General features: G+C 47.9%; 1 protein-coding gene across 1 annotated transcript in view; it reads left to right on the top strand.

Moving 5' to 3' along the window:
• ctif (CBP80/20-dependent translation initiation factor) overlaps window positions 1-27,962 on the top strand; it is a 173,604-nt gene that overhangs the window by 86,087 nt on the left and 59,555 nt on the right. Inside the window, exon 8 of the mRNA XM_038989443.1 lies at window positions 6,859-6,935. Within this exon, the coding sequence (XP_038845371.1) occupies window positions 6,859-6,935 (77 nt within the window). The remainder of the gene's footprint in view (window positions 1-6,858; window positions 6,936-27,962) is intronic.

Here is a 27,962-nt window from a genome sequence, read left to right on the forward strand (position 1 = left end):
CTGTAGTCACACCACCACACTGCAGAGAGAGCCTGTGGTCACACAGTCACACTGCAGAGAGCCTGTAGTCACACACAGTCACACTGCAGAGAGAGCCTGTAGTCACACACAGTCACACTGCAGAGAGAGCCTGTAGTCACACACAGTCACACTGCAGAGAGAGCCTGTAGTCTCAGTCACACTGCAGAGAGAGCCTGTAGTCTCAGTCACACTGCAGAGAGCCTGTAGTCACACAGTCACACTGCAGAGAGAGCCTGTAGTCACACACAGTCACACTGCAGAGAGCCTGTAGTCACACAGTCACACTGCAGAGAGAGCCTGTAGTCACACAGTCACACTGCAGAGAGAGCCTGTAGTCACACAGTCACACTGCAGAGAGAGCCTGTAGTCTCACACAGTCACACTGCAGAGAGAGCCTGTAGTCTCACACAGTCACACTGCAGAGAGCCTGTAGTCACACAGTCACACTGCAGAGAGAGCCTGTAGTCACACAGTCACACTGCAGAGAGAGCCTGTAGTCACACAGTCACACTGCAGAGAGAGCCTGTAGTCTCACACAGTCACACTGCAGAGAGAGCCTGTAGTCTCACACAGTCACACTGCAGAGAGAGCCTGTAGTCTCACACAGTCACACTGCAGAGAGAGCCTGTAGTCTCACACAGTCACACTGCAGAGAGAGCCTGTAGTCTCACACAGTCACACTGCAGAGAGAGCCTGTGGTCACACACAGTCACACTGCAGAGAGAGCCTGTGGTCTCACAGTCACACTGCAGAGAGAGCCTGTAGTCTCACACAGTCACACTGCAGAGAGAGCCTGTGGTCACACACAGTCACACTGCAGAGAGAGCCTGTAGTCTCACACAGTCACACTGCAGAGAGCCTGTAGTCTCACACAGTCACACTGCAGAGAGAGCCTGTAGTCTCACACAGTCACACTGCAGAGAGCCTGTAGTCTCACACAGTCACACTGCAGAGAGAGCCTGTAGTCTCACACAGTCACACTGCAGAGAGAGCCTGTAGTCTCACACAGTCACACTGCAGAGAGAGCCTGTAGTCTCACACAGTCACACTGCAGAGAGAGCCTGTGGTCACACACAGTCACACTGCAGAGAGAGCCTGTGGTCACACACAGTCACACTGCAGAGAGAGCCTGTGGTCTCACACAGTCACACTGCAGAGAGCCTGTGGTCTCACACAGTCACACTGCAGAGAGCCTGTGGTCTCACACAGTCACACTGCAGAGAGAGCCTGTGGTCACAGTCACACTGCAGAGAGAGCCTGTGGTCACACACAGTCACACTGCAGAGAGAGCCTGTAGTCACACAGTCACACTGCAGAGAGAGCCTGTGGTCACACACAGTCACACTGCAGAGAGAGCCTGTGGTCACACACAGTCACACTGCAGAGAGAGCCTGTAGTCACACACAGTCACACTGCAGAGAGAGCCTGTAGTCACACCACCACACTGCAGAGAGAGCCTGTGGTCACACAGTCACACTGCAGAGAGCCTGTAGTCACACACAGTCACACTGCAGAGAGAGCCTGTAGTCACACACAGTCACACTGCAGAGAGAGCCTGTAGTCACACACAGTCACACTGCAGAGAGAGCCTGTAGTCTCAGTCACACTGCAGAGAGAGCCTGTAGTCTCAGTCACACTGCAGAGAGCCTGTAGTCACACAGTCACACTGCAGAGAGAGCCTGTAGTCACACACAGTCACACTGCAGAGAGCCTGTAGTCACACAGTCACACTGCAGAGAGAGCCTGTAGTCACACAGTCACACTGCAGAGAGAGCCTGTAGTCACACAGTCACACTGCAGAGAGAGCCTGTAGTCTCACACAGTCACACTGCAGAGAGAGCCTGTAGTCTCACACAGTCACACTGCAGAGAGAGCCTGTAGTCTCACACAGTCACACTGCAGAGAGCCTGTAGTCACACAGTCACACTGCAGAGAGAGCCTGTAGTCACACAGTCACACTGCAGAGAGAGCCTGTAGTCACACAGTCACACTGCAGAGAGAGCCTGTAGTCACACAGTCACACTGCAGAGAGAGCCTGTAGTCTCACACAGTCACACTGCAGAGAGAGCCTGTAGTCTCACACAGTCACACTGCAGAGAGAGCCTGTAGTCTCACACAGTCACACTGCAGAGAGAGCCTGTAGTCTCACACAGTCACACTGCAGAGAGAGCCTGTAGTCTCACACAGTCACACTGCAGAGAGAGCCTGTGGTCACACACAGTCACACTGCAGAGAGAGCCTGTGGTCTCACAGTCACACTGCAGAGAGAGCCTGTAGTCTCACACAGTCACACTGCAGAGAGAGCCTGTGGTCACACACAGTCACACTGCAGAGAGAGCCTGTAGTCTCACACAGTCACACTGCAGAGAGCCTGTAGTCTCACACAGTCACACTGCAGAGAGAGCCTGTAGTCTCACACAGTCACACTGCAGAGAGCCTGTAGTCTCACACAGTCACACTGCAGAGAGAGCCTGTAGTCTCACACAGTCACACTGCAGAGAGAGCCTGTAGTCTCACACAGTCACACTGCAGAGAGAGCCTGTAGTCTCACACAGTCACACTGCAGAGAGAGCCTGTGGTCACACACAGTCACACTGCAGAGAGAGCCTGTGGTCACACACAGTCACACTGCAGAGAGAGCCTGTGGTCTCACACAGTCACACTGCAGAGAGCCTGTGGTCTCACACAGTCACACTGCAGAGAGCCTGTGGTCTCACACAGTCACACTGCAGAGAGAGCCTGTGGTCACAGTCACACTGCAGAGAGAGCCTGTGGTCACACACAGTCACACTGCAGAGAGAGCCTGTAGTCACACAGTCACACTGCAGAGAGAGCCTGTGGTCACACACAGTCACACTGCAGAGAGAGCCTGTGGTCACACACAGTCACACTGCAGAGAGAGCCTGTAGTCACACACAGTCACACTGCAGAGAGAGCCTGTAGTCACACACAGCCACACTGCAGAGAGAGCCTGTAGTCACACACAGTCACACTGCAGAGAGAGCCTGTAGTCACACACAGTCACACTGCAGAGAGCCTGTGGTCACACACAGTCACACTGCAGAGAGAGCCTGTAGTCACACACAGTCACACTGCAGAGAGAGCCTGTAGTCACACACAGTCACACTGCAGAGAGAGCCTGTAGTCACACACAGTCACACTGCAGAGAGAGCCTGTGGTCACACACAGTCACACTGCAGAGAGAGCCTGTGGTCACACACAGTCACACTGCAGAGAGAGCCTGTGGTCACACACAGTCACACTGCAGAGAGAGCCTGTGGTCACACAGTCACACTGCAGAGAGCCTGTGGTCACACAGTCACACTGCAGAGAGCCTGTGGTCACACAGTCACACTGCAGAGAGAGCCTGTAGTCACACAGTCACACTGCAGAGAGAGCCTGTGGTCACACAGTCACACTGCAGAGAGAGCCTGTAGTCACACAGTCACACTGCAGAGAGAGCCTGTGGTGACACACAGTCACACTGCAGAGAGCCTGTAGTCACACACAGTCACACTGCAGAGAGCCTGTAGTCACACACAGTCACACTGCAGAGAGAGCCTGTAGTCACACACAGTCACACTGCAGAGAGAGCCTGTAGTCACACACAGTCACACTGCAGAGAGAGCCTGTAGTCACACACAGTCACACTGCAGAGAGAGCCTGTAGTCACACACAGTCACACTGCAGAGAGAGCCTGTAGTCACACACAGTCACACTGCAGAGAGAGCCTGTAGTCACACACAGTCACACTGCAGAGAGAGCCTGTAGTCACACACAGTCACACTGCAGAGAGCCTGTGGTCACACACAGTCACACTGCAGAGAGAGCCTGTAGTCACACACAGTCACACTGCAGAGAGAGCCTGTAGTCACACACAGTCACACTGCAGAGAGAGCCTGTGGTCACACACAGTCACACTGCAGAGAGCCTGTGGTCACACACAGTCACACTGCAGAGAGAGCCTGTAGTCACACACAGTCACACTGCAGAGAGAGCCTGTAGTCACACACAGTCACACTGCAGAGAGAGCCTGTGGTGACACACAGTCACACTGCAGAGAGCCTGTAGTCACACACAGTCACACTGCAGAGAGCCTGTAGTCACACACAGTCACACTGCAGAGAGAGCCTGTAGTCACACACAGTCACACTGCAGAGAGAGCCTGTAGTCACACACAGTCACACTGCAGAGAGAGCCTGTAGTCACACACAGTCACACTGCAGAGAGAGCCTGTAGTCACACACAGTCACACTGCAGAGAGAGCCTGTAGTCACACACAGTCACACTGCAGAGAGAGCCTGTAGTCACACACAGTCACACTGCAGAGAGAGCCTGTAGTCACACACAGTCACACTGCAGAGAGCCTGTGGTCACACACAGTCACACTGCAGAGAGAGCCTGTAGTCACACACAGTCACACTGCAGAGAGAGCCTGTAGTCACACACAGTCACACTGCAGAGAGAGCCTGTGGTCACACACAGTCACACTGCAGAGAGCCTGTGGTCACACACAGTCACACTGCAGAGAGAGCCTGTAGTCACACACAGTCACACTGCAGAGAGAGCCTGTAGTCACACACAGTCACACTGCAGAGAGAGCCTGTGGTCACACACAGTCACACTGCAGAGAGAGCCTGTGGTCACAGTCACACTGCAGAGAGCCTGTAGTCACACAGTCACACTGCAGAGAGAGCCTGTGGTCACACACAGTCACACTGCAGAGAGCCTGTAGTCACACACAGTCACACTGCAGAGAGCCTGTGGTCACACACAGTCACACTGCAGAGAGCCTGTAGTCACACACAGTCACACTGCAGAGAGAGCCTGTAGTCACACACAGTCACACTGCAGAGAGCCTGTGGTCACACACAGTCACACTGCAGAGAGAGCCTGTGGTCACACACAGTCACACTGCAGAGAGAGCCTGTGGTCACACACAGTCACACTGCAGAGAGAGCCTGTGGTCACACACAGTCACACTGCAGAGAGAGCCTGTGGTCACACACAGTCACACTGCAGAGAGAGCCTGTGGTCACACACAGTCACACTGCAGAGAGAGCCTGTGGTCACACACAGTCACGCTGCAGAGAGCCTGTGGTCACACACAGTCACGCTGCAGAAAGAGCCTGTAGTCACACACAGTCACGCTGCAGAGAGAGCCTGTAGTCACACACAGTCACGCTGCAGAGAGAGCCTGTAGTCACACACAGTCACGCTGCAGAGAGAGCCTGTAGTCACACACAGTCACGCTGCAGAGAGAGCCTGTAGTCACACACAGTCACGCTGCAGAGAGAGCCTGTAGTCACACACAGTCACGCTGCAGAGAGAGCCTGTAGTCACACACAGTCACGCTGCAGAGAGAGCCTGTAGTCACACACAGTCACGCTGCAGAGAGAGCCTGTAGTCACACACAGTCACGCTGCAGAGAGAGCCTGTAGTCACACACAGTCACGCTGCAGAGAGAGCCTGTAGTCACACACAGTCACGCTGCAGAGAGAGCCTGTAGTCACACACAGTCACACTGCAGCGAGAGCCTGTAGTCACACACAGTCACGTAGACTAGACCAGAAGGCTAAACTGAAAAACCTAACCTCTACCAAATAAAAAGATGGCGGAGCCACAAAAGTGCTTCTGGGTGTTTATTTACATAGTGAATCCGGAAGAAAAACAACAGTACTGCCATCCAAAGTATCTATTATGGGGACAGCTTAAAAACAACGCTGCCCCATCAACAGCTAAAAACAAAATGGTTCCCCCCTTGAAGCCCCTCCCATCAGAACATACCCAGCACTAAATCATTAAGCAATTCCCTTCATCAAAGCCTACATTTTCCACTCTGCTAAACATACTGAATTATATACATTACAACACTTTTCTCATGATACAATATAACACATTTACACAATCTCATCCCGACTGACATGGAGTAAGAATGAAGTGTGAAATGTCTGTACTAAGAAGTTAACTGTCGACCCACATTGTTAACGTAGCTGATAACGGAGCAGGGAGACGCCGTGTGTGTGTCAGTGTACCAAACGCTGCCCGCGGCCAGTGATGGACTTCTCCGTCTCACACACACACACACACACAGTCACACTGCAGGTGTTTAAACTCACATTCTACACTCATTCACACCCGAAATGCCAACTCACTTGCCTGACGACTCACTTTGAATTGAATTCCGGTGTTCTATCGATTGCTACATACATGGTCTGAAACTGTCATCCTACAGTATAAGTATTTTGTGTGACTTTAAAATTAGGACATTGGGGAAAAAACAAACAAAAAAAACATGTTTTTATCAGCGATTGGATCAAATCTAACCAATCAGAGTTGACAATTTCATGTAGGCCGGCTCTGGCCCAACCCATTGGTTTCTGGGACAAATCAGAGCGGTTAGAATGTGTTCGCATTCTAGAAATCGTCGGGGAGGAAAGCAAATCCAGACTCATTGTGCAGAAGAAACGTCAGTTGGCCGGAGCAATGTAGATGGGTTGCCAGGCAACCAACCTACCACATACATATTAAAATATATTAAAATACCATTTCATCCACATATTACTCAGACGTACACACACGCTATGCACACACCTTATCAACACTTTTACACACACACCCTTCCTCAGCCATCCTCCTCCTCACACGTGTAGTTCAGCATCTGTAACCAAGGCAACACCAGACAGACGGACCAGTCTTGACTGACAACAACCATACTGTACCACTGTACCACATACTGTTTAATGGATGAAGTTATGGCTGTAGACTACACACTCTGTTCGCGTACTGTGACTTGCTTTAGATCAGTGTTTGATAGTTCTCTCTCTGTCTCTGCAGGGTTTCCCGCCCCTGCCTAATGAAGCAGAGATCGCACACACCAAAAAGCTCTTCCGACGCAGGAGGAACGACCGACGGTAAGCACACACACACACACACACACACACACTCCGCTCCTGGAACGTTGTTGCAACACTGATGAAACAGTCAGCCCAGAACCCTTAACTCTTCTCTCCAGCCAAAGCAATGTCAAAGCAGGAATTCTCTGACACACAGACAGAAAAGTCTTCTCGTCTCTGGTCTGTGTGTCTGAGTCTAATTGTCTGCGTCTCAAAGGTTTTTAGTATTGCACTATATGGGAAATAGGGTGCGATTTTGGATGCAAAATGCTGTCATCCCCAATCACATGTGACTGTCGACATGAGCCTCTGAGTTCTCTCACTGCGGCGTTCAACGTTCCTTCACTCAATTAAATGAGTTTAATCGCAGTTTAATCTGCTTAAAATGTCTCCCGCTGCATGACGTCAGTGGAAAGTTCTCCCCTGTTGCTAAGAAACAACGGAGAAAGAAAATATTTGGGTGTCTGACTGTGAAGGAAGGAAAGTTGAGCCAGAAAGACAGATTCTACTGACTCTCTCTTCTCTTTCTTTCCTCTTCTTTTTAAGCAGCTTTAGGTAATTGATTTCAAACAGTGATTGTGTGTTTTGTTGTTGTGGGTTAAATAGCTGTGGTTAGATTCTAATGTTGCCTGTGGATCAGTTTCTGCTGTGGTTTTGTCTTGTACTACTGCATGGTCGTATGAGGTAGTTGTTGCTGAACATAATCTATGATTTTACTTTTTAAAGATGAACTGATGATACTGCAGTTCTATGGCTCTGTGTTGTGCATACTACTGCAGTTCTATGGCTCTGTGTTGTGCATACTACTGCAGTTCTATGGCTCTGTGTTGTGCATACTACTGCAGTTCTATGGCTCTGTGTTGTGCATACTACTGCAGTTCTATGGCTCTGTGTTGTGCATACTACTGCAGTTCTATGGCTCTGTGTTGTGCATACTACTGCAGTTCTATGGCTCTGTGTTGTGCATACTACTGCAGTTCTATGGCTCTGTGTTGTGCATACTGGGGTTGTGTGGTATACCGTATGTACCTTCTCCAAATACCCTCGCTATTATTTTACAAATCCATTTAGAATAAAAGTGAACGTTAGTACTATTTTAACAAATAGTTGCGGTCAACCTGTGAACTACCGTAGGTAGTATATAAAATAGGTATCTTTCATCATGTTAGGTTATTTTTAATGATGAAACTTAACAGTACTAGTTTACCAAAGCAACTTATTGACAGTCACGTGTGTTTAAAAAAAATAAGTTTTTTTTTTTTTTTTTTTTTTTACCAAGAACCACAATTAGTCATATGTGAGGCGAGTCACTCCTGCAGCCCAACTTACATGAGGTGATCAAGTTATCATGTTTAGGGTCATGTATAACAACACCCAGTCGCTCATTATCTTGTCTTCTGTGGCTAGAAGAAGAGATGTTAATGACTTTGAAAAAGGGCTCTCAAAGGAGCATAGGGGGTTTAAAGTGTGTGTGTGTGTGTTAGTGCGCAGATCTCAACTCAATTGAACACTTATGAGAGATTCTAGAGCGGTGCTTGAGTTTTCCACCACCTTTAATAAAACACGGGTCATAATCATTTGTTGGCCGAACTGTTCGGACGCTACAGACGATTTTGTGAGAATTACCGATTTTTCAGGATGTCTCATGGTCTGACGAACACCGCTCTGTCTCTGTCAGGGTTCACCACAGATGCAGAGTGTTACATCGGGGGATGTGGTGGATTGAGACACATCCAATGTAAAAAAAAAAAAAAAAAAAAAAAAAAAAAAACTACTTTTCTCTAGCTTAAACTGACTGATTTTTATGGGGAAGTTTTTATTATGCTAATTAGATTTCCACTGGGGAGCGGCCATCGACCTTAGTGTTAACTAGAATGATGCTTTCTGCAGTGCTGAGGCTCTCAGAGCAGGACTCTCCAGTCCCAACCAGAGAGTTGGACACAGAGAGAGCGAGCGGACACAGAGAGAGCGAGAGAGAGCTGACACAGAGAGAGCTGACACAGAGAGAGAGAGAGCTGACACAGAGAGAGAGAGAGCTGACACAGAGAGAGAGAGAGAGCTGACACAGAGAGAGAGAGAGAGCTGACACAGAGAGAGAGAGAGAGCTGACACAGAGAGAGAGAGAGAGCTGACACAGAGAGAGAGAGAGAGCAGACACACAGAGAGAGAGAGCAGACACAGAGAGAGAGAGAGCAGACACAGAGAGAGAGAGAGCAGACACAGAGAGAGAGAGAGCAGACACAGCGAGAGAGAGAGCAGACACAGCGAGAGAGAGAGCAGACACAGCGAGAGAGAGAGCAGACACAGCGAGAGAGAGAGCAGACACAGCGAGAGAGAGAGCAGACACAGCGAGAGAGAGAGCAGACACAGCGAGAGAGCAGACACAGCGAGAGAGAGAGCAGACACAGCGAGAGAGAGAGCAGACACAGCGAGAGAGAGAGCAGACACAGCGAGAGAGAGAGAGCAGACACAGAGAGAGAGAGAGAGCTGACACAGAGAGAGAGAGAGAGCTGACACAGAGAGAGAGAGAGAGCAGACACACAGAGAGAGAGAGCAGACACACAGAGAGAGAGAGCAGACACAGAGAGAGAGAGAGCTGACACAGAGAGAGAGAGAGCTGACACAGAGAGAGAGAGAGAGCTGACACAGAGAGAGAGAGAGAGCTGACACAGAGAGAGAGAGAGAGCTGACACAGAGAGAGAGAGAGAGAGCTGACACAGAGAGAGAGAGAGAGCTGACACAGAGAGAGAGAGAGAGCTGACACAGAGAGAGAGAGAGAGCTGACACAGAGAGAGAGAGAGAGCTGACACAGAGAGAGAGAGAGAGCTGACACAGAGAGAGAGAGAGAGCTGACACACAGAGAGAGAGAGCAGACACACAGAGAGAGAGAGAGCAGACACACAGAGAGAGAGAGAGCAGACACAGAGAGAGAGAGAGCAGACACAGAGAGAGAGAGAGCAGACACAGAGAGAGAGAGAGCAGACACAGCGAGAGAGAGAGCAGACACAGCGAGAGAGAGAGCAGACACAGCGAGAGAGAGAGCAGACACAGCGAGAGAGAGAGCAGACACAGCGAGAGAGAGAGCAGACACAGCGAGAGAGAGAGCAGACACAGCGAGAGAGAGAGCAGACACAGCGAGAGAGAGAGAGAGCAGACACAGCGAGAGAGAGAGAGAGCAGACACAGAGAGAGAGAGAGAGCAGACACAGAGAGAGAGAGAGCAGACACAGAGAGAGAGAGAGCAGACACAGAGAGAGAGAGAGCAGACACAGAGAGAGAGAGAGCAGACACAGAGAGAGAGAGAGCAGACACAGAGAGAGAGAGAGCAGACACAGAGAGAGAGAGAGCAGACACAGAGAGAGAGAGAGAGCAGACACAGAGAGAGAGAGAGAGCAGACACAGAGAGAGAGCTGACAGAGAGAGAGAGCTGACAGAGAGCACCACAGTATCACAGAGCCGGGAGTGACGGGAGGTTCAGCCAAGGGGTGGGCTCCATTGCCCCAACCAAGCGTTACACACACACACACACCAGGGGTGGGCTCAATACCAATTGAAGGCAGTCAGTTCAGGAAGTGATTTGAATTTAATATTCAGACCTGTATAATTATCTTTTTATAAATAGCTTCTACTTTTCAGTTTATTGAGAAGTTATTGAAAATAAATTACATTCATTTTTGTTTACTTCCAGAATTGACTGCCTTCAATTGGAATTGAGTCCAACCCTTACACACATACACATCCTCAGGCCTCCACTTCCCCAACACTCCTCTAATGCCTGGCCCAGTCTTTTCTTCTGCTCCTCTAATGCCTGGCCCAGTCTTTTCTTCTGCTCCTCTAATGCCTGGCCCAGTCTTTTCTGCTCCTCTAATGCCTGGCCCAGTCTTTTCTGCTCCTCTAATGCCTGGCCCAGTCTTTTCTGCTCCTCTAATGCCTGGCCCAGTCTTTTCTGCTCCTCTAATGCCTGGCCCAGTCTTTTCTGCTCCTCTAATGCCTGGCCCAGTCTTTTCTGCTCCTCTAATGCCTGGCCCAGTCTTTTCTGCTCCTCTAATGCCTGGCCCAGTCTTTTCTGCTCCTCTAACGCCTGGCCCAGTCTTTTCTGCTTCTCTAATGCCTGGCCCAGTCTTTTCTGCTCCTCTAATGCCTGGCCCAGTCTTTTCTGCTCCTCTAATGCCTGGCCCAGTCTTTTCTGCTCCTCTAACACCTGGCCCAGTCTTTTCTGCTCCTCTAACGCCTGGCCCAGTCTTTTCTGCTCCTCTAACGCCTGGCCCAGTCTTTTCTGCTTCTCTCTTAATATCCTCCCTTTATTACTTCATTTTCTTTCTCTCACTGCTTTTGCTGCAGTTGCTACAGTCTTGTCTCGCAACATTTTCTGCACTTCTAGCTTCTGCCTGCTGTCTCTAGAAACACTACGGTCTCTTCCCCTCCCAGATCTTGTCATGGGGCCAAGCCCAGCTCCCAGCATGCCGTGCAGTAGCATTAAGTTGTGTGACAGTGTGTTTGATTGAGCCGCCTGGCCACGGCCCTGACTGCATCATAATGTTGAACATGCATCAGTCCCGGTTCATTCCTAATATTAAAGCTTTGGCATTCATTCCATGAATTAACATAGAGCCAGGAGACGGCTATTAATGTGATGGCTTTCCACCCCAGGATATGGAAAATGAGCCGTACAGGAAGAGAAGAGAGAACTACAGTAAAACAATAAGAAGTAACCCCTGTGAGTGAGAGCGGTCCTGCTAACATTAACCCCTGTAAGTGAGAGCGGTCCTCCTAGCATTAACCCCTGTGAGTGAGAGCGGTCCTGCTAGCATTAACCCCTGTGAGTGAGAGCGGTCCTGCTAACATTAACCCCTGTAAGTGAGAGCGGTCCTCCTAGCATTAACCCCTGTGAGTGAGAGCGGTCCTGCTAGCATTAACCCCTGTGAGTGAGAGCGGTCCTGCTAGCATTAACCCCTGTGAGTGAGAGCGGTCCTCCTAGCATTAACCCCTGTAAGTGAGAGCGGTCCTCCTAGCATTAACCCCTGTAAGTGAGAGCGGTCCTGCTAGCATTAACCCCTGTGAGTGAGAGCGGTCCTGCTAGCATTAACCCCTGTGAGTGAGAGCGGTCCTGCTAGCATTAACCCCTGTGAGTGAGAGCGGTCCTCCTAGCATTAACCCCTGTGAGTGAGAGCGGTCCTGCTAGCATTAACCCCTGTGAGTGAGAGCGGTCCTCCTAGCATTAACCCCTGTGAGTAAGAGCGGTCCAGCTAGCATTAACCCCTGTGAGTGAGAGCGGTCCTCCTAGCATTAACCCCTGTGAGTGAGAGCGGTCCTGCTAGCATTAACCCCTGTGAGTGAGAGCGGTCCTGCTAGCATTAACCCCTGTGAGTGAGAGCGGTCCTGCTAGCATTAACCCCTGTAAGTGAGAGCGGTCCTCCTAGCATTAACCCCTGTGAGTGAGAGCGGTCCTCCTAGCATTAACCCCTGTGAGTGAGAGCGGTCCTCCTAGCATTAACCCCTGTAAGTGAGAGCGGTCCTCCTAGCATTAACCCCTGTAAGTGAGAGCGGTCCTGCTAGCATTAACCCCTGTAAGTGAGAGCGGTCCTGCTAGCATTAACCCCTGTGAGTGAGAGCGGTCCTGCTAGCATTAACCCCTGTGAGTGAGAGCGGTCCTCCTAGCATTAACCCCTGTAAGTGAGAGCGGTCCTCCTAGCATTAACCCCTGTAAGTGAGAGCGGTCCTCCTAGCATTAACCCCTGTAAGTGAGAGCGGTCCTCCTAGCATTAACCCCTGTAAGTGAGAGCGGTCCTCCTAGCATTAACCCCTGTGAGTAAGAGCGGTCCAGCTAGCATTAACCCCTGTGAGTAAGAGCGGTCCAGCTAGCATTAACCCCTGTGAGTGAGAGCGGTCCTCCTAGCATTAACCCCTGTGAGTGAGAGCGGTCCTGCTAGCATTAACCCCTGTGAGTGAGAGCGGTCCTGCTAGCATTAACCCCTGTAAGTGAGAGCGGTCCTGCTAGCATTAACCCCTGTAAGTGAGAGCGGTCCTCCTAGCATTAACCCCTGTGAGTGAGAGCGGTCCTGCTAGCATTAACCCCTGTGAGTGAGAGCGGTCCTCCTAGCAGTAACCCCTGTGAGTAAGAGCGGTCCTCCTAGCATTAACCCCTGTGAGTGAGAGCGGTCCTCCTAGCATTAACCCCTGTGAGTGAGAGCGGTCCTCCTAGCATTAACCCCTGTGAGTGAGAGCGGTCCTCCTAGCATTAACCCCTGTGAGTGAGAGCGGTCCTCCTAGCATTAACCCCTGTGAGTGAGAGCGGTCCTCCTAGCATTAACCCCTGTGAGTGAGAGCGGTCCTGCTAGCATTAACCCCTGTGAGTGAGAGCGGTCCTGCTAGCATTAACCCCTGTGAGTGAGAGCGGTCCTCCTAGCATTAACCCCTGTGAGTGAGAGCGGTCCTGCTAGCATTAACCCCTGTGAGTGAGAGCGGTCCTGCTAGCATTAACCCCTGTGAGTGAGAGCGGTCCTGCTAGCATTAACCCCTGTGAGTGAGAGCGGTCCTGCTAGCATTAACCCCTGTGAGTGAGAGCGGTCCTGCTAGCATTAACCCCTGTGAGTGAGAGCGGTCCTCCTAGCAGTAACCCCTGTGAGTGAGAGCGGTCCTCCTAGCATTAACCCCTGTGAGTGAGAGCGGTCCTCCTAGCATTAACCCCTGTGAGTGAGAGCGGTCCTCCTAGCATTAACCCCTGTGAGTGAGAGCGGTCCTCCTAGCATTAACCCCTGTGAGTGAGAGCGGTCCTCCTAGCATTAACCCCTGTGAGTGAGAGCGGTCCTCCTAGCATTAACCCCTGTGAGTGAGAGCGGTCCTGCTAGCATTAACCCCTGTGAGTAAGAGCGGTCCTGCTAGCATTAACCCCTGTGAGTAAGAGCGGTCCTCCTAGCATTAACCCCTGTGAGTGAGAGCGGTCCTCCTAGCATTAACCCCTGTGAGTGAGAGCGGTCCTCCTAGCATTAACCCCTGTAAGTGAGAGCGGTCCTCCTAGCATTAACCCCTGTGAGTGAGAGCGGTCCTCCTAGCATTAACCCCTGTGAGTGAGAGCGGTCCTGCTAGCATTAACCCCTGTGAGTGAGAGCGGTCCTGCTAGCATTAACCCCTGTGAGTGAGAGCGGTCCTGCTAGCATTAACCCCTGTGAGTGAGAGCGGTCCTCCTAGCATTAACCCCTGTGAGTGAGAGCGGTCCTGCTAGCATTAACCCCTGTGAGTGAGAGCGGTCCTGCTAGCATTAACCCCTGTGAGTGAGAGCGGTCCTGCTAGCATTAACCCCTGTGAGTGAGAGCGGTCCTGCTAGCATTAACCCCTGTGAGTGAGAGCGGTCCTGCTAGCATTAACCCCTGTGAGTGAGAGCGGTCCTGCTAGCATTAACCCCTGTGAGTGAGAGCGGTCCTCCTAGCATTAACCCCTGTGAGTGAGAGCGGTCCAGCTAGCATTAACCCCTGTGAGTGAGAGCGGTCCTCCTAGCATTAACCCCTGTGAGTGAGAGCGGTCCTGCTAGCATTAACCCCTGTGAGTGAGAGCGGTCCAGCTAGCATTAACCCCTGTGAGTGAGAGCGGTCCAGCTAGCTCAGAGGCAGAGACTGAGTCGGGGAGAGAGAGGCCGGTAGACTGAGTCGGGGAGAGAGAGGCCGGTAGACTGAGTCGGGGAGAGAGAGGCCGGTAGACTGAGTCGGGGAGAGAGAGGCCGGTAGACTGAGTCGGGGAGAGAGAGGCCGGTAGACTGAGTCGGGGAGAGAGAGGCCGGTAGACTGAGTCGGGGAGAGAGAGGCCGGTAGACTGAGTCGGGGAGAGAGAGGCCGGTAGACTGAGTAAGTACGATCATCATTTAATTATTCCAGCCCTTTTCTGTCATCCTCTCCTCCCTCTGTGAGGAGATTGAGATTGGTAGAGAGAGAAAGGAAGAAAGAGAGGGGGAGTAGTAGGGGAAGAGGTAGAAAGAGAGGGGGAGTAGTAGGGGAAGAGGTAGAAAGAGAGAGGGAGTAGTAGGGGAAGAGGTAGAAAGAGAGAGGGAGTAGTAGGGGAAGAGGTAGAAAGAGAGAGGGGGAGTAGTAGGGGAAGAGGTAGAAAGAGAGGGGGAGTAGTAGGGGAAGAGGTAGAAAGAGAGGGGGAGTAGTAGGGGAAGAGGTAGAAAGAGGGGGAGTAGTAGGGGAAGAGGTAGAAAGAGAGGGGGAGTAGTAGGGGAAGAGGTAGAAAGAGAGAGGGGGAGTAGTAGGGGAAGAGGTAGAAAGAGAGAGGGGGAGTAGTAGGGGAAGAGGTAGAAAGAGAGAGGGGGAGTAGTAGGGGAAGAGGTAGAAAGAGAGAGGGGGAGTAGTAGGGGAAGAGGTAGAAAGCGAGAGGGGGAGTAGTAGGGGAAGAGGTAGAAAGCGAGAGGGGGAGTAGTAGGGGAAGAGGTAGAAAGCGAGAGGGGGAGTAGTAGGGGAAGAGGTAGAAAGAGAGGGGGGGAGACGTAGGGGAAGAGGTAGAAAGAGAGAGGGGGAGTAGTAGGGGAAGAGGTAGAAAGAGAGAGGGGGAGTATTAGGGGAAGAGGTAGAAAGAGAGAGGGGGAGTAGTAGGGTAAGAGGTAGAAAGAGAGGGGGGGAGTAGTAGGGTAAGAGGTAGAAAGAGAGGGGGGAAGAGGTAGAAAGAGAGTGGGGGGGAAGAGGTAGAAAGAGAGGGGGAGTAGTAGGGGAAGAGGTAGTAGGGGAAGAGGTAGAAAGAGAGAGGGGGAGTAGTAGGGGAAGAGGTAGAAAGAGAGAGGGGGAGTAGTAGGGGAAGAGGTAGAAAGAGAGAGGGGGAGTAGTAGGGGAAGAGGTAGAAAGAGAGAGGGGGAGTAGTAGGGGAAGAGGTAGAAAGAGAGAGGGGGAGTAGTAGGGGAAGAGGTAGAAAGAGAGAGGGGGAGTAGTAGGGGAAGAGGTAGAAAGAGAGGGGGGGAGACGTAGGGGAAGAGGTAGAAAGAGAGAGGGGGAGTAGTAGGGGAAGAGGTAGAAAGAGAGAGGGGGAGTATTAGGGGAAGAGGTAGAAAGAGAGAGGGGGAGTAGTAGGGTAAGAGGTAGAAAGAGAGGGGGGGAGTAGTAGAAAGAGAGTGGGGGGGAAGAGGTAGAAAGAGAGGGGGAGTAGAAAGAGAGGGGGGGAGTAGTAGGGTAAGAGGTAGAAAGAGAGGGGGGAAGAGGTAGAGAGTGGGGGGGAAGAGGTAGAAAGAGAGGGGGAGTAGTAGGGGAAGAGGTAGTAGGGGAAGAGGTAGAAAGAGAGAGGGGGAGTAGTAGGGGAAGAGGTAGAAAGAGAGAGGGGGAGTAGTAGGGGAAGAGGTAGAAAGAGAGAGGGGGAGTAGTAGGGGAAGAGGTAGAAAGAGAGAGGGGGAGTAGTAGGGGAAGAGGTAGAAAGAGAGAGGGGGAGTAGTAGGGGAAGAGGTAGAAAGAGAGAGGGGGAGTAGTAGGGGAAGAGGTAGAAAGAGAGGGGGGGAGACGTAGGGGAAGAGGTAGAAAGAGAGAGGGGGAGTAGTAGGGGAAGAGGTAGAAAGAGAGAGGGGGAGTATTAGGGGAAGAGGTAGAAAGAGAGAGGGGGAGTAGTAGGGTAAGAGGTAGAAAGAGAGGGGGGGAGTAGTAGAAAGAGAGTGGGGGGGAAGAGGTAGAAAGAGAGGGGGAGTAGTAGGGGAAGAGGTAGTAGGGGAAGAGGTAGAAAGAGAGAGGGGGAGTAGTAGGGGAAGAGGTAGAAAGAGAGAGGGGGAGTAGTAGGGGAAGAGGTAGAAAGAGAGAGGGGGAGTAGTAGGGGAAGAAGTAGAAAGAGAGAGGGGGAGTAGTAGGGGAAGAGGTAGAAAGAGAGAGGGGGAGTAGTAGGGGAAGAGGTAGAAAGAGAGGGGGGGAGACGTAGGGGAAGAGGTAGAAAGAGAGAGGGGGAAGAGGTAGAAAGAGAGAGGGGGAGTAGTAGGGTAAGAGGTAGAAAGAGAGGGGGAGTAGTAGGGGAAGAGGTAGTAGGGGAAGAGGTAGAAAGAGAGAGGGGGAGTAGTAGGGGAAGAGGTAGAAAGAGAGAGGGGGAGTAGTAGGGGAAGAGGTAGAAAGAGAGAGGGGGAGTAGTAGGGGAAGAGGTAGAAAGAGAGAGGGGGAGTAGTAGGGGAAGAGGTAGAAAGAGAGAGGGGGAGACGTAGGGGAAGAGGTAGAAAGAGAGAGGGGGAAGAGGTAGAAAGAGAGAGGGGGAGTATTAGGGGAAGAGGTAGAAAGAGAGAGGGGGAGTAGTAGGGTAAGAGGTAGAAAGAGAGGGGGAGTAGTAGGGGAAGAGGTAGTAGGGGAAGAGGTAGAAAGAGAGAGGGGGAGTAGTAGGGGAAGAGGTAGAAAGAGAGAGGGGGAGTAGTAGGGGAAGAGGTAGAAAGAGAGAGGGGGAGTAGTAGGGGAAGAGGTAGAAAGAGAGAGGGGGAGTAGTAGGGGAAGAGGTAGAAAGAGAGAGGGGGAGTAGTAGGGGAAGAGGTAGAAAGAGAGAGGGTAGTAGTAGGGGAAGAGGTAGAAAGAGTAGTAGGGGAGAGGTAGAAAGAGAGAGGGGAGTAGTAGGGAAGAGGTAGAAAGAGAGGGGGGGAGACGTAGGGGAAGAGGTAGAAAGAGAGAGGGGGAAGAGGTAGAAAGAGAGAGGGGGAGTATTAGGGGAAGAGGTAGAAAGAGAGAGGGGGAGTAGTAGGGTAAGAGGTAGAAAGAGAGGGGGGGAGTAGTAGGGTAAGAGGTAGAAAGAGAGGGGGGAAGAGGTAGAAAGAGGGGGGGAGTAGTAGGGGAAGAGGTAGAAAGAGAGAGGGGGAGTAGTAGGGGAAGAGGTAGAAAGAGAGAGGGGGAGTAGTAGGGGAAGAGGTAGAAAGAGAGAGGGGGAGTAGTAGGGGAAGAGGTAGAGAGAGAGGGAGTAGTAGGGGAAGAGGTAGAAAGAGAGAGAGGGAGTAGTAGGGGAAGAGGTAGAAATAGAGAGGGGAGTAGTAGGGGAAGAGGTAGAAAGAGAGGGGGAGTAGTAGGGGAAGAGGTAGTAGGGGAAGAGGTAGAAAGAGAGAGGGGGAGTAGTAGGGGAAGAGGTAGAAAGAGAGAGAGGGAGTAGTAGGGGAAGAGGTAGAAAGAGAGAGGGGGAGTAGTAGGGGAAGAGGTAGAAAGAGAGAGGGGGAGTAGTAGTGGAAGAGGTAGAAAGAGAGGGGGAGTAGTAGGGGAAGAGGTAGAAAGAGAGGGGGAGTAGTAGGGGAAGAGGTAGAAAGAGAGAGGGGGAGTAGTAGGGGAAGAGGTAGAAAGAGAGAGGGGGAGTAGTAGGGGAAGAGGTAGAAAGAGAGAGAGGGAGTAGTAGGGGAAGAGGTAGAAAGAGAGAGGGGGAGTAGTAGGGGAAGAGGTAGAAAGAGAGAGAGGGAGTAGTAGGGGAAGAGGTAGAAAGAGAGAGGGGGAGTAGTAGGGGAAGAGGTAGAAAGAGAGAGGGGGAGTAGTAGGGGAAGAGGTAGAAATTGAGAGAGGGAGTAGTAGGGGAAGAGGTAGAAAGAGAGAGGGGGAGTAGTAGGGAAAGAGAGAGGGGGCGGGTTTAGAAAGGTGACAGAGGAAGTGTCTGCTGTACAGTTTCTGGTGTGGTGCTACTAGTACACCTGTCCAGATGTCCTCTCTCTCTCCCTCTCCTCTCTCTCTCTCCTCTCTCTCTGTCCTCTCTCTACAGCTCACATATCACTGGCTGGCTGACTTACTGTGGTGGCGCTCGCTCTCCTTCTCTACCTCTATTCTCTCGCTCCTGTCCTGTATTCTCTCTCTCCTCTGTGGCCCTTCTCCTTCCTTCACTCTCTCTCTGACCTTCTCACTCCCCCTCATCACCTCTTTCTCTCTCTTCTCTCCTCTCCCTCTTCTATTCTCTTCTCTCATTTCATCTCCTTAATCTCTTTCCTCTCTCTTCTCTCTTCTCTTCTCTCCTCTCCCTCTTCTATTCTCTTCTTTCTTCTCTCTTTTCTCTCTTTTCTCTCTCTCCCCCTCTTCTCTCTTTCTCTCGCCCTCTCCCATCTCTATCTCGCCCCCTCTCTCCCTCTTCCCTCTTTCTCTCTCTCCTCCACCTCTATCCCCTCCCCTCTCTCTCCTCTCTCTCTTTGTGATGAATGTGTACTCAACATACACTGCTGTTGTGTGTGTGTGCGTGTGTGTGTGTGTGTGTGTGTGTGTGTGTGTGTGTGTGTGTGTGTGTGTGTGTGTGTGTGTGTGTGTGTGTGTGTGTGTGTGTGTGTGTGTGTGTGTGTGTGTGTGTGTGTGTGTGTGTGTGTGTGTGTGTGTGTGTGTGTGTGTGTGTGTGTGTGTGTGTGTGTGTGTGCGTGCGTGTGCGCTGCTGGCAGGGAGGACACTGCGGTCTTGTTTGTCAGAGTTTTCTGGCTAAAGGACAAATCTTTCCCCTGGCAGGAACACTTTGCTGCAGAACACACCGCATATAAACACACACAGCAGCAGCATCTTCCGAGTCCCAAATGGCACCCTATTGCCTATTTGTAGTGCACTATATAGGGAATAGTGATTTGGGATACAGTCCCTCTACTCTCCACTGCTGCCTACCTGCCTGCTGATGCCTGCCTGCTGATGCCTGCCTGCCTGCTGATGCCTGCCTGCTGATGCCTGCTGGCTGCCTGCTGATGCCTGCCTGCTGGCTGCCTGGTACTACACTACACTGATTGTTTATAATCCTATTCAACACACCTAGTGAGCATTATCCATGATCAAATCAAATGCATTTATAAAGCCCTTTTTTACATCAGCCGATGTCACAAAGTGCTGTACAGAAACCCAGCCTAAAACCCCAAAACAGCAAGCAATGCAGATGTAGAAGCACGGTGGCTAGGAAAAACTCCCTAGGAAGAAACCTAGAGAGGAACCAGGCTCTGAGGGGAGGCCAGTCCTCTTCTGGCTGTGCCGGGTGGAGATTATAAGAGCACATGGCCATTAAGGCCAGATTGTTCTTCAAGATAACCAGCAGAGTCAAATAATAATCACATTGGTTGTAGAGGGTGCAACAGGTCAGCACCTCAGGAGTAAATGTCAGTTGTCTTTTGACAGCCGAGCGTTCAGAGGTCGTGACAGCAGGGTGGAGAGAGAGTCAAACAGAAGGCTGCACGTATGATGGCATACATCCGCTTGTGATAATGAATATTCATCTCCTATCACATTTGGTTACAGAGACAGGATTGCTAATGTGCACTGAACAAAAATATAAACGTAAGATTTTACTGAGTAACAGTTCATATAAAGGAATCAGTCAATTAAAATAAATTCCAGGCCCTAATCTATGAATTTCATGACTGGGAATACAGATGTGCATCTGTTGGTGAAAGATACCTTTAAAAAATAAAAAAATGGGGGCGTGCACCAGTCAGTATCTGGTGTGACCACCAGGTCAGGCTGTTGAGCCTGTGGAATGTTGTCCCACTCCTCTTCAATGCCTGTGCGAAGTTCCTGGATATTGGCTTGAACTGGAACACACTGTCGTACACGTTGATCCAGAGCATCCCAAACATGCTCAATGGGTGACATGTCTGGTGAGTATACAGGCCATGGAAGAACTGGGACATTTTCAGCTTCCAGGAATTGTGTCCAGATCATTGCGACACGGGGCTGTGCATTATCATGCTGAAACATGAGGTGATGGCGGAGGATGAATGGCACGACAACGGGCCTTAAGATCTCGTCACGGTATCTCTGTGCTTTCAAATTGCCACCAATAAACTGCAATTGTGTTCATTGTTCTTAGCTTATGCCTGCCCATACCATAACCCCACCGCCACCATGGGGCACTCTGTTCACAACGTTGACATCAGCCTACCGCTCACACACACGATGCCATACACGCTTTACCCCCTGTATATAACCTCATTACTAACCTGTACCCCCTGTATATAGCCTCATTACTAACCTGTACCCCCTGTATATAGCCTCATTACTAACCTGTAACCCCTGTATATAGCCTCATTGCTAACCTGTACCCCCTGTATATAACCTCATTACTAACCGGTACCACCTGTGTATAGCCTCATTACTAACCTGTACCCCCTGTATATAGCCTCATTACTAACCTGTACCCCCTGTATATAGCCTCATTACTAACCTGTAACCCCTGTATATAGCCTCATTGCTAACCTGTACCCCCTGTATATAACCTCATTACTAACCGGTACCACCTGTGTATAGCCTCATTACTAACCGGTACCCCCTGTATATAACCTCATTACTAACCGGTACCCCCTGTGTATAACCTCATTACTAACCGGTACCCCCTGTATATAACCTCATTACTAACCGGTACCCCCTGTATATAACCTCATTACTAACTGGTACCCCCTGTATATAACCTCATTACTAACTGGTACCCCCTGTATATAACCTCATTACTAACCGGTACCCCCTGTATATAACCTCATTACTAACTGGTACCCCCTGTATATAACCTCATTACTAACTGGTACCCCCTGTATATAACCTCATTACTAACCGGTACCCCCTGTATATAACCTCATTACTAACTGGTACCCCCTGTGTATAGCCCCACACAGTACTGTTATTGTGTTACTTTTTATTATTTATTCTCTTTACTTTAGTTTATTTGGTAAATATTTTCTTAACTCTTCTTGAACTGCACTGTTGGTTAAGGGATTGTAAGTAAGCATTTCACGATAAGGTCTACGCTTGTTGTTTTCGGCGCATCTGAGAAATAAAGTTTGACTTGATTTGAAACACTAAACCCACAGTAAACACTAAACCCACAGTAAACACTAAACACACAGTAAACACTAAACACACAGTGCACAGTAAACACACAGTAAACACGCAGACATGCATCTAGAATGATATACAGATGCAATTTGTTCCTGATTTGTTGCTTGACAGTAAGACGGAACGTGTACACACCATCGTAACCATGGCTCTGCTGAAAGGCTTGTTTTGCTGGCTTATTTTCCGTGGATGGAAGCTGCAGAGGAAAGGAGGGGGAGGCTGCTAGGGCTGCTGTCTGAAGGGAGACAGTGTTTCCCCTAGGATTTTTTTCAGCAGCGGTGGCAGTGTTAGCGGTGGCATGTTTCGGTGCGCCGCTGGTAAGTGCATGTAGGGGAAACACACACGATACGCACACATGTTTTGAATTTAGCCGACATGTCAACTGGGTAGAGATTAGCTCTGATTTACAGGAATGTTCATCTTCCTGTCAGGAAAGTTGTTTCTGTTGTCCCACTGCAATGTTTCAGAGATATTCTATAACCCCTGACTGCAATGTTTCAGAGATATTCTATAACCCATTACTGCAATGTTTCAGAGATATTCTATAACCCCTAACTGCAATGTTTCAGAGATATTCTATAACCCATTACTGCAATGTTTCAGATATATTCTATAACTCCTAACTGCAATGTTTCAGAGATATTATATAACTCCTGACTGCAATGTTTCAGAGATATTCTATAACCCCTAACTGCAATGTTTCAGAGATATTCTATAACCCATTACTGCAAGATTTCAGAGATATTCTATAACTCCTAACTGCAATGTTTCAGAGATATTATATAACTCCTGACTGCAATGTTTCAGAGATATTCTATAACCCCTAACTGCAATGTTTCAGAGATATTCTATAACCCATTACTGCAATGTTTCAGAGATATTCTATAACCCCTAACTGCAATGTTTCAGAGATATTCTATAACCCCTAACTGCAATGTTTCAGAGATATTCTATAACCCCTAACTGCAATGTTTCAGAGATATTCTATAACCCCTAACTGCAATGTTTCAGAGATATTCTATAACCCATTACTGCAATGTTTCAGAGATATTCTATAACTCCTAACTGCAATGTTTCAGAGATATTCTATAACCCCTAACTGCAATGTTTCAGAGATATTCTATAACCCATTACTGCAAGGTTTCAGAGATATTCTATAACCCATTACTGCAATGTTTCAGAGATATTCTATAATCCCTAACTGCAATGTTTCAGAGATATTATATAACCCCTGACTGCAATGTTTCAGAGATATTCTTTAACCCCTAACTGCAATGTTTCAGAGATATTCTATAACCCATTACTGCAATGTTTCAGAGATATTCTATAACCCCTAACTGCAATGTTTCAGAGATATTCTATAACCCATTACTGCAATGTTTCAGAGATATTATATAACCCCTAACTGCAATGTTTCAGAGATATTATATAACTCCTGACTGCAATGTTTCAGAGATATTCTATAACCCCTAACTGCAATGTTTCAGAGATATTCTATAACTCCTGACTGCAATGTTTCAGAGATATTATATAACCCCTGACTGCAATGTTTCAGATATTATATACAGTACGTTCGCCAAGTATTCCACCCCCTTCCCATTTTCCACAATTCTAAAATGGATTACACAAATGTTTTTCCTCATGAAATCTACACACAATACCCCATAATGACAAAGCGAAAACAGATTTTTAGCCATTTCTGAACATGTATAAAAAATTAAAAAATTAAAAACCTTATTTACATAAGTATTCAGACCCTATGCTATGAGACTCAAAATTGAGCTCACGTACATCTTATTTCCATTGATGTTTCTACAACTTGATTGGAGTCCACCTGTGGTAAATTCAATTGTTTGGACATGATTTGGAAAGACACATAACTGTCTATATAAGGTCCCACAGTTGACAGTGCATGTCAGAGCAAAAACCAGGCCATGAGGTTGAAGGAATTGTCCGTAGCTCTCCGAGACTCTTCCTAGAGCTGGCCGTAATCGGGTCAGAAGGGCTTTGGTCAGGGAGGTGACCAAGAACCTGATGGTCATTCTGACAGAGCTCCAGAGTTCCTCTGTGGAGATGGGAGAACCTTCCAGAAGGACAACCATCTCTGCAGCACTCCACCAAGCAGGCCTTTATGGTAGAGTGGCCAAACGGAAGCCACTCCTCAATAAAAGGCACATGACAGCCCGCTTGGAGTTTGCCAAAAGGCACCTAAAGGCCTCTGACCATGAGAAACAAGATTCTCTGGTCTGATGAAACCAAGATTTAACTCTTTGGCCTGAATGCCAAGCGTCACGTCTGGAAGAAGCCTGACACCATCCCTATGTTGAAGCGTGGTGGTGGCAGCAGCATCATGCTGTGGGGATGTTTTTCAGCGGCAGGGACTGGGAGACCAGTCAGGGTCGAGGCAAAGATGAACGGAGCAAAGTACAGAGAGATCCTTGATGAAAACCTGCTCCAGAGCGCTCAGGACTTCAAACTGGGGGCGAAGGTTCACCTTCCAACAAGACAACGACCGTAAGCACACAGCCAAGACAACGCAGGAGTGGCTTCGGGACAAGTCTCTGAGTGACCCAGCCTTAGCCCGGACTTGAATCCGATCAAACATCCCTGGAGAGACCTGAAAATAGCTGTGCAGTGACGCTCCCCATCCAACCTGACAGAGCTTGAGAGGATCTGCAGAGAACAATGGGAGAAACTCTTCAAATACAGGTGTGCCAAGCTTGTAGCGTCATACCCAAGAAGAATCGAGGCTGTAATCGCTGCCAAAGGTGCTTCAACAAAGTACTGAATAAAGGGTCTGAATACTAATGTAAATATGATATTTTGTTTTTTTATTATGGGACATTGTGTGTAGCTTGATGAGGGGGGAAATAAACCATTTTAATCCATTTTAGAATAAGGTTGCAACGTAACAACATTTGGAATATTCAAGGAATCAGAGTACTTTCTGAATGCACTGTATATACTTAATTCTAGGCATCCTATATAACTACTGTCTATACACACCATCCTATATAACTACTGTCTATACACACCATCCTATATAACTACTGTCTATACACACCATCCTATATAACTACTGTCTATACTGTCTATACACACCATCCTATATAACTACTGTCTATACACACCATCCTATATAACTACTGTCTATACACACCATCCTATATAACTACTGTCTATACACACCATCCTATGTAACTACTGTCTATATACACCATCCTATATAACTACTGTCTATACACACTATCCTATATAACTACTGTCTATACACACCATCCTATATAACTACTGTCTATACACACCATCCCATATAACTACTGTCCATACTGTCTATACACACCATCCTGTATAACTACTGTCTATACACACCATCCTTTATAACTACTGTCCATACTGTCTATACACACCATCCTATATAACTACTGTCTATACACACCATCCTATATAACTACTGTCTATACACACCATCCTATATAACTACTGTCTATACACACCATCCTATATAACTACACCATCCTATATAACTACTGTCTATACTGTCTATACACACCATCCTATATAACTACTGTCTATACACACCATCCTATATAACTACTGTCTATACTGTCTATACACACCATCCTATATAACTACTGTCTATACTGTCTATACACACCATCCTATATAACTACTGTCTATACACACCATCCTATATAACTACTGTCTATACTGTCAATACACACCATCCTATATAACTACTGTCTATACACACCATCCTATATAACTACTGTCTATACACACCATCCTATATAACTACTGTCTATACACACCATCCTATATAACTACACCATCCTATATAACTACTGTCTATACTGTCTATACACACCATCCTATATAACTACTGTCTATACACACCATCCTATATAACTACACCATCCTATATAACTACTGTCCATACTGTCTATACACACCATCTTATATAACTACGGTCTATACTGCCTATACACACCATCCTATATAACTACTGTCTATACACACCATCCTATATAACTACTGTCCATACTGTCTATACACACCATCCTATATAACTACTGTCTATACTGTCTATACACACCATCCTATATAACTACTGTCTATACACACCATCCTATATAACTACTGTCTATACACACCATCCTATATAACTACTGTCCATACTGTCTATACACACCATCCTATATAACTACTGTCCATACTGCATATACACACCATCCTATATAACTACTGTCTATACTGTCTATACACACCATCCTATGTAACTACTGTCTGTACACATCATCCTATGTAACTACTGTCTGTACACATCATCCTATGTAACTACTGTCTATACACACCATCCTATGTAACTACTGTCTGTACACATCATCCTATGTAACTACTGTCTATACACACCATCCTATGTAACTACTGTCTATACACACCATCCTATATAACTACTGTCTATACTGTCTATACACACCATCCTATATAACTACTGTCTATACACACCATCCTATATAACTACTGTCTATACACCATCCTATAGAACTAATGTCTATACACACCATCATATATAACTACTGTCTATACTGTCTATACAGACCATCCTATATAACTACTGTCTATACACACCATCCTATAGAACTACTGTCTATACTGTCTATAGACACCATCCTATGTAACTACTGTCTGTACACATCATCCTATGTAACTACTGTCTATACACACCATCCTATGTAACTACTGTCTGTACACATCATCCTATGTAACTACTGTCTATACACACCATCCTATGTAACTACTGTCTATACACACCATCCTATATAACTACTGTCTATACTGTCTATACACACCATCCTATATATAACTACTGTCTATACACACCATCCTATATAACTACTGTCTATACACACCATCCTATATAACTACTGTCTATAGACACCATCCCATATAACTACTGTCTATACTGTCTATACACACCATCCTATATAACTACTGTCTATACACACCATCCTATAGAACTACTGTCCATACTGTCTATACACACCATCCTATGTAACTACTGTCTGTACACATCATCCTATGTAACTACTGTCTGTACACATCATCCTATGTAACTACTGTCTATACACACCATCCTATATAACTACTGTCTATACACACCATCCTATATAACTACTGTCTATACACACCATCCTATATAACTACTGTCTATACTGTCTATACACACCATCCTATCTAACTACTGTCTATACACACCATCCTATGTAACTACTGTCTATGCACACCATCTTATATAACTACTGTCTATACTGACTATACACACCATCCTATGTAACTACTGTCTATGCACACCATCCTATATAACTACTGTCTATACACACCATCCTATATAACTACTGTCTATAGACACCATCCCATATAACTACTGTCTATAGACACCATCCCATATAACTACTGTCTATAATGTCTATACACACCATCCTATGCAACTACTGTCTATACACACCATCCTATGTAACTACTGTCTATACACACCATCCTATATAACTACTGTCTATACTGTCTATACACACCATCCTATGTAACTACTGTCTATACACACCATCCTATGTAACTACTGTCTATACACACCATCCTATGTAACTACTGTCTATACACACCATCCTATGTAACTACTGTCTATACACACCATCCTATGTAACTACTGTCTATACACACCATCCTATGTAACTACTGTCTATACACACCATCCTATATAACTACTGTCTATACACACCATCCTATGTAACTACTGTCTATACACACCATCCTATGTAACTACTGTCTATACACACCATCCTATGTAACTACTGTCTATACACACCATCCTATGTAACTACTGTCTATACACACCATCCTATGTAACTACTGTCTATACACACCATCCTATGTAACTACTGTCTATACACACCATCCTATGTAACTACTGTCTATACACACTATCCTATATAACTACTGTCTATACACACCATCCTATGTAACTACTGTCTATATACACCATCCTATATAACTACTGTCTATACACACCATCCTATATATCTACTGTCTATACACACCATCCTATATAACTACTGTCTATACTGTCTATACACACCATCCTATGTAACTACTGTCTATACACACCATCCTATGTAACTACTGTCTATACACACCATCCTATATAACTACTGTCTATACACACCATCCTATGTAACTACTGTCTATACACACCATCCTATGTAACTACTGTCTATACACACCATCCTATGTAACTACTGTCTATA

This window comes from Salvelinus namaycush, chromosome 3 (assembly GCF_016432855.1).
Source record: "Salvelinus namaycush isolate Seneca chromosome 3, SaNama_1.0, whole genome shotgun sequence".
NCBI lineage: Eukaryota > Metazoa > Chordata > Actinopteri > Salmoniformes > Salmonidae > Salvelinus > Salvelinus namaycush.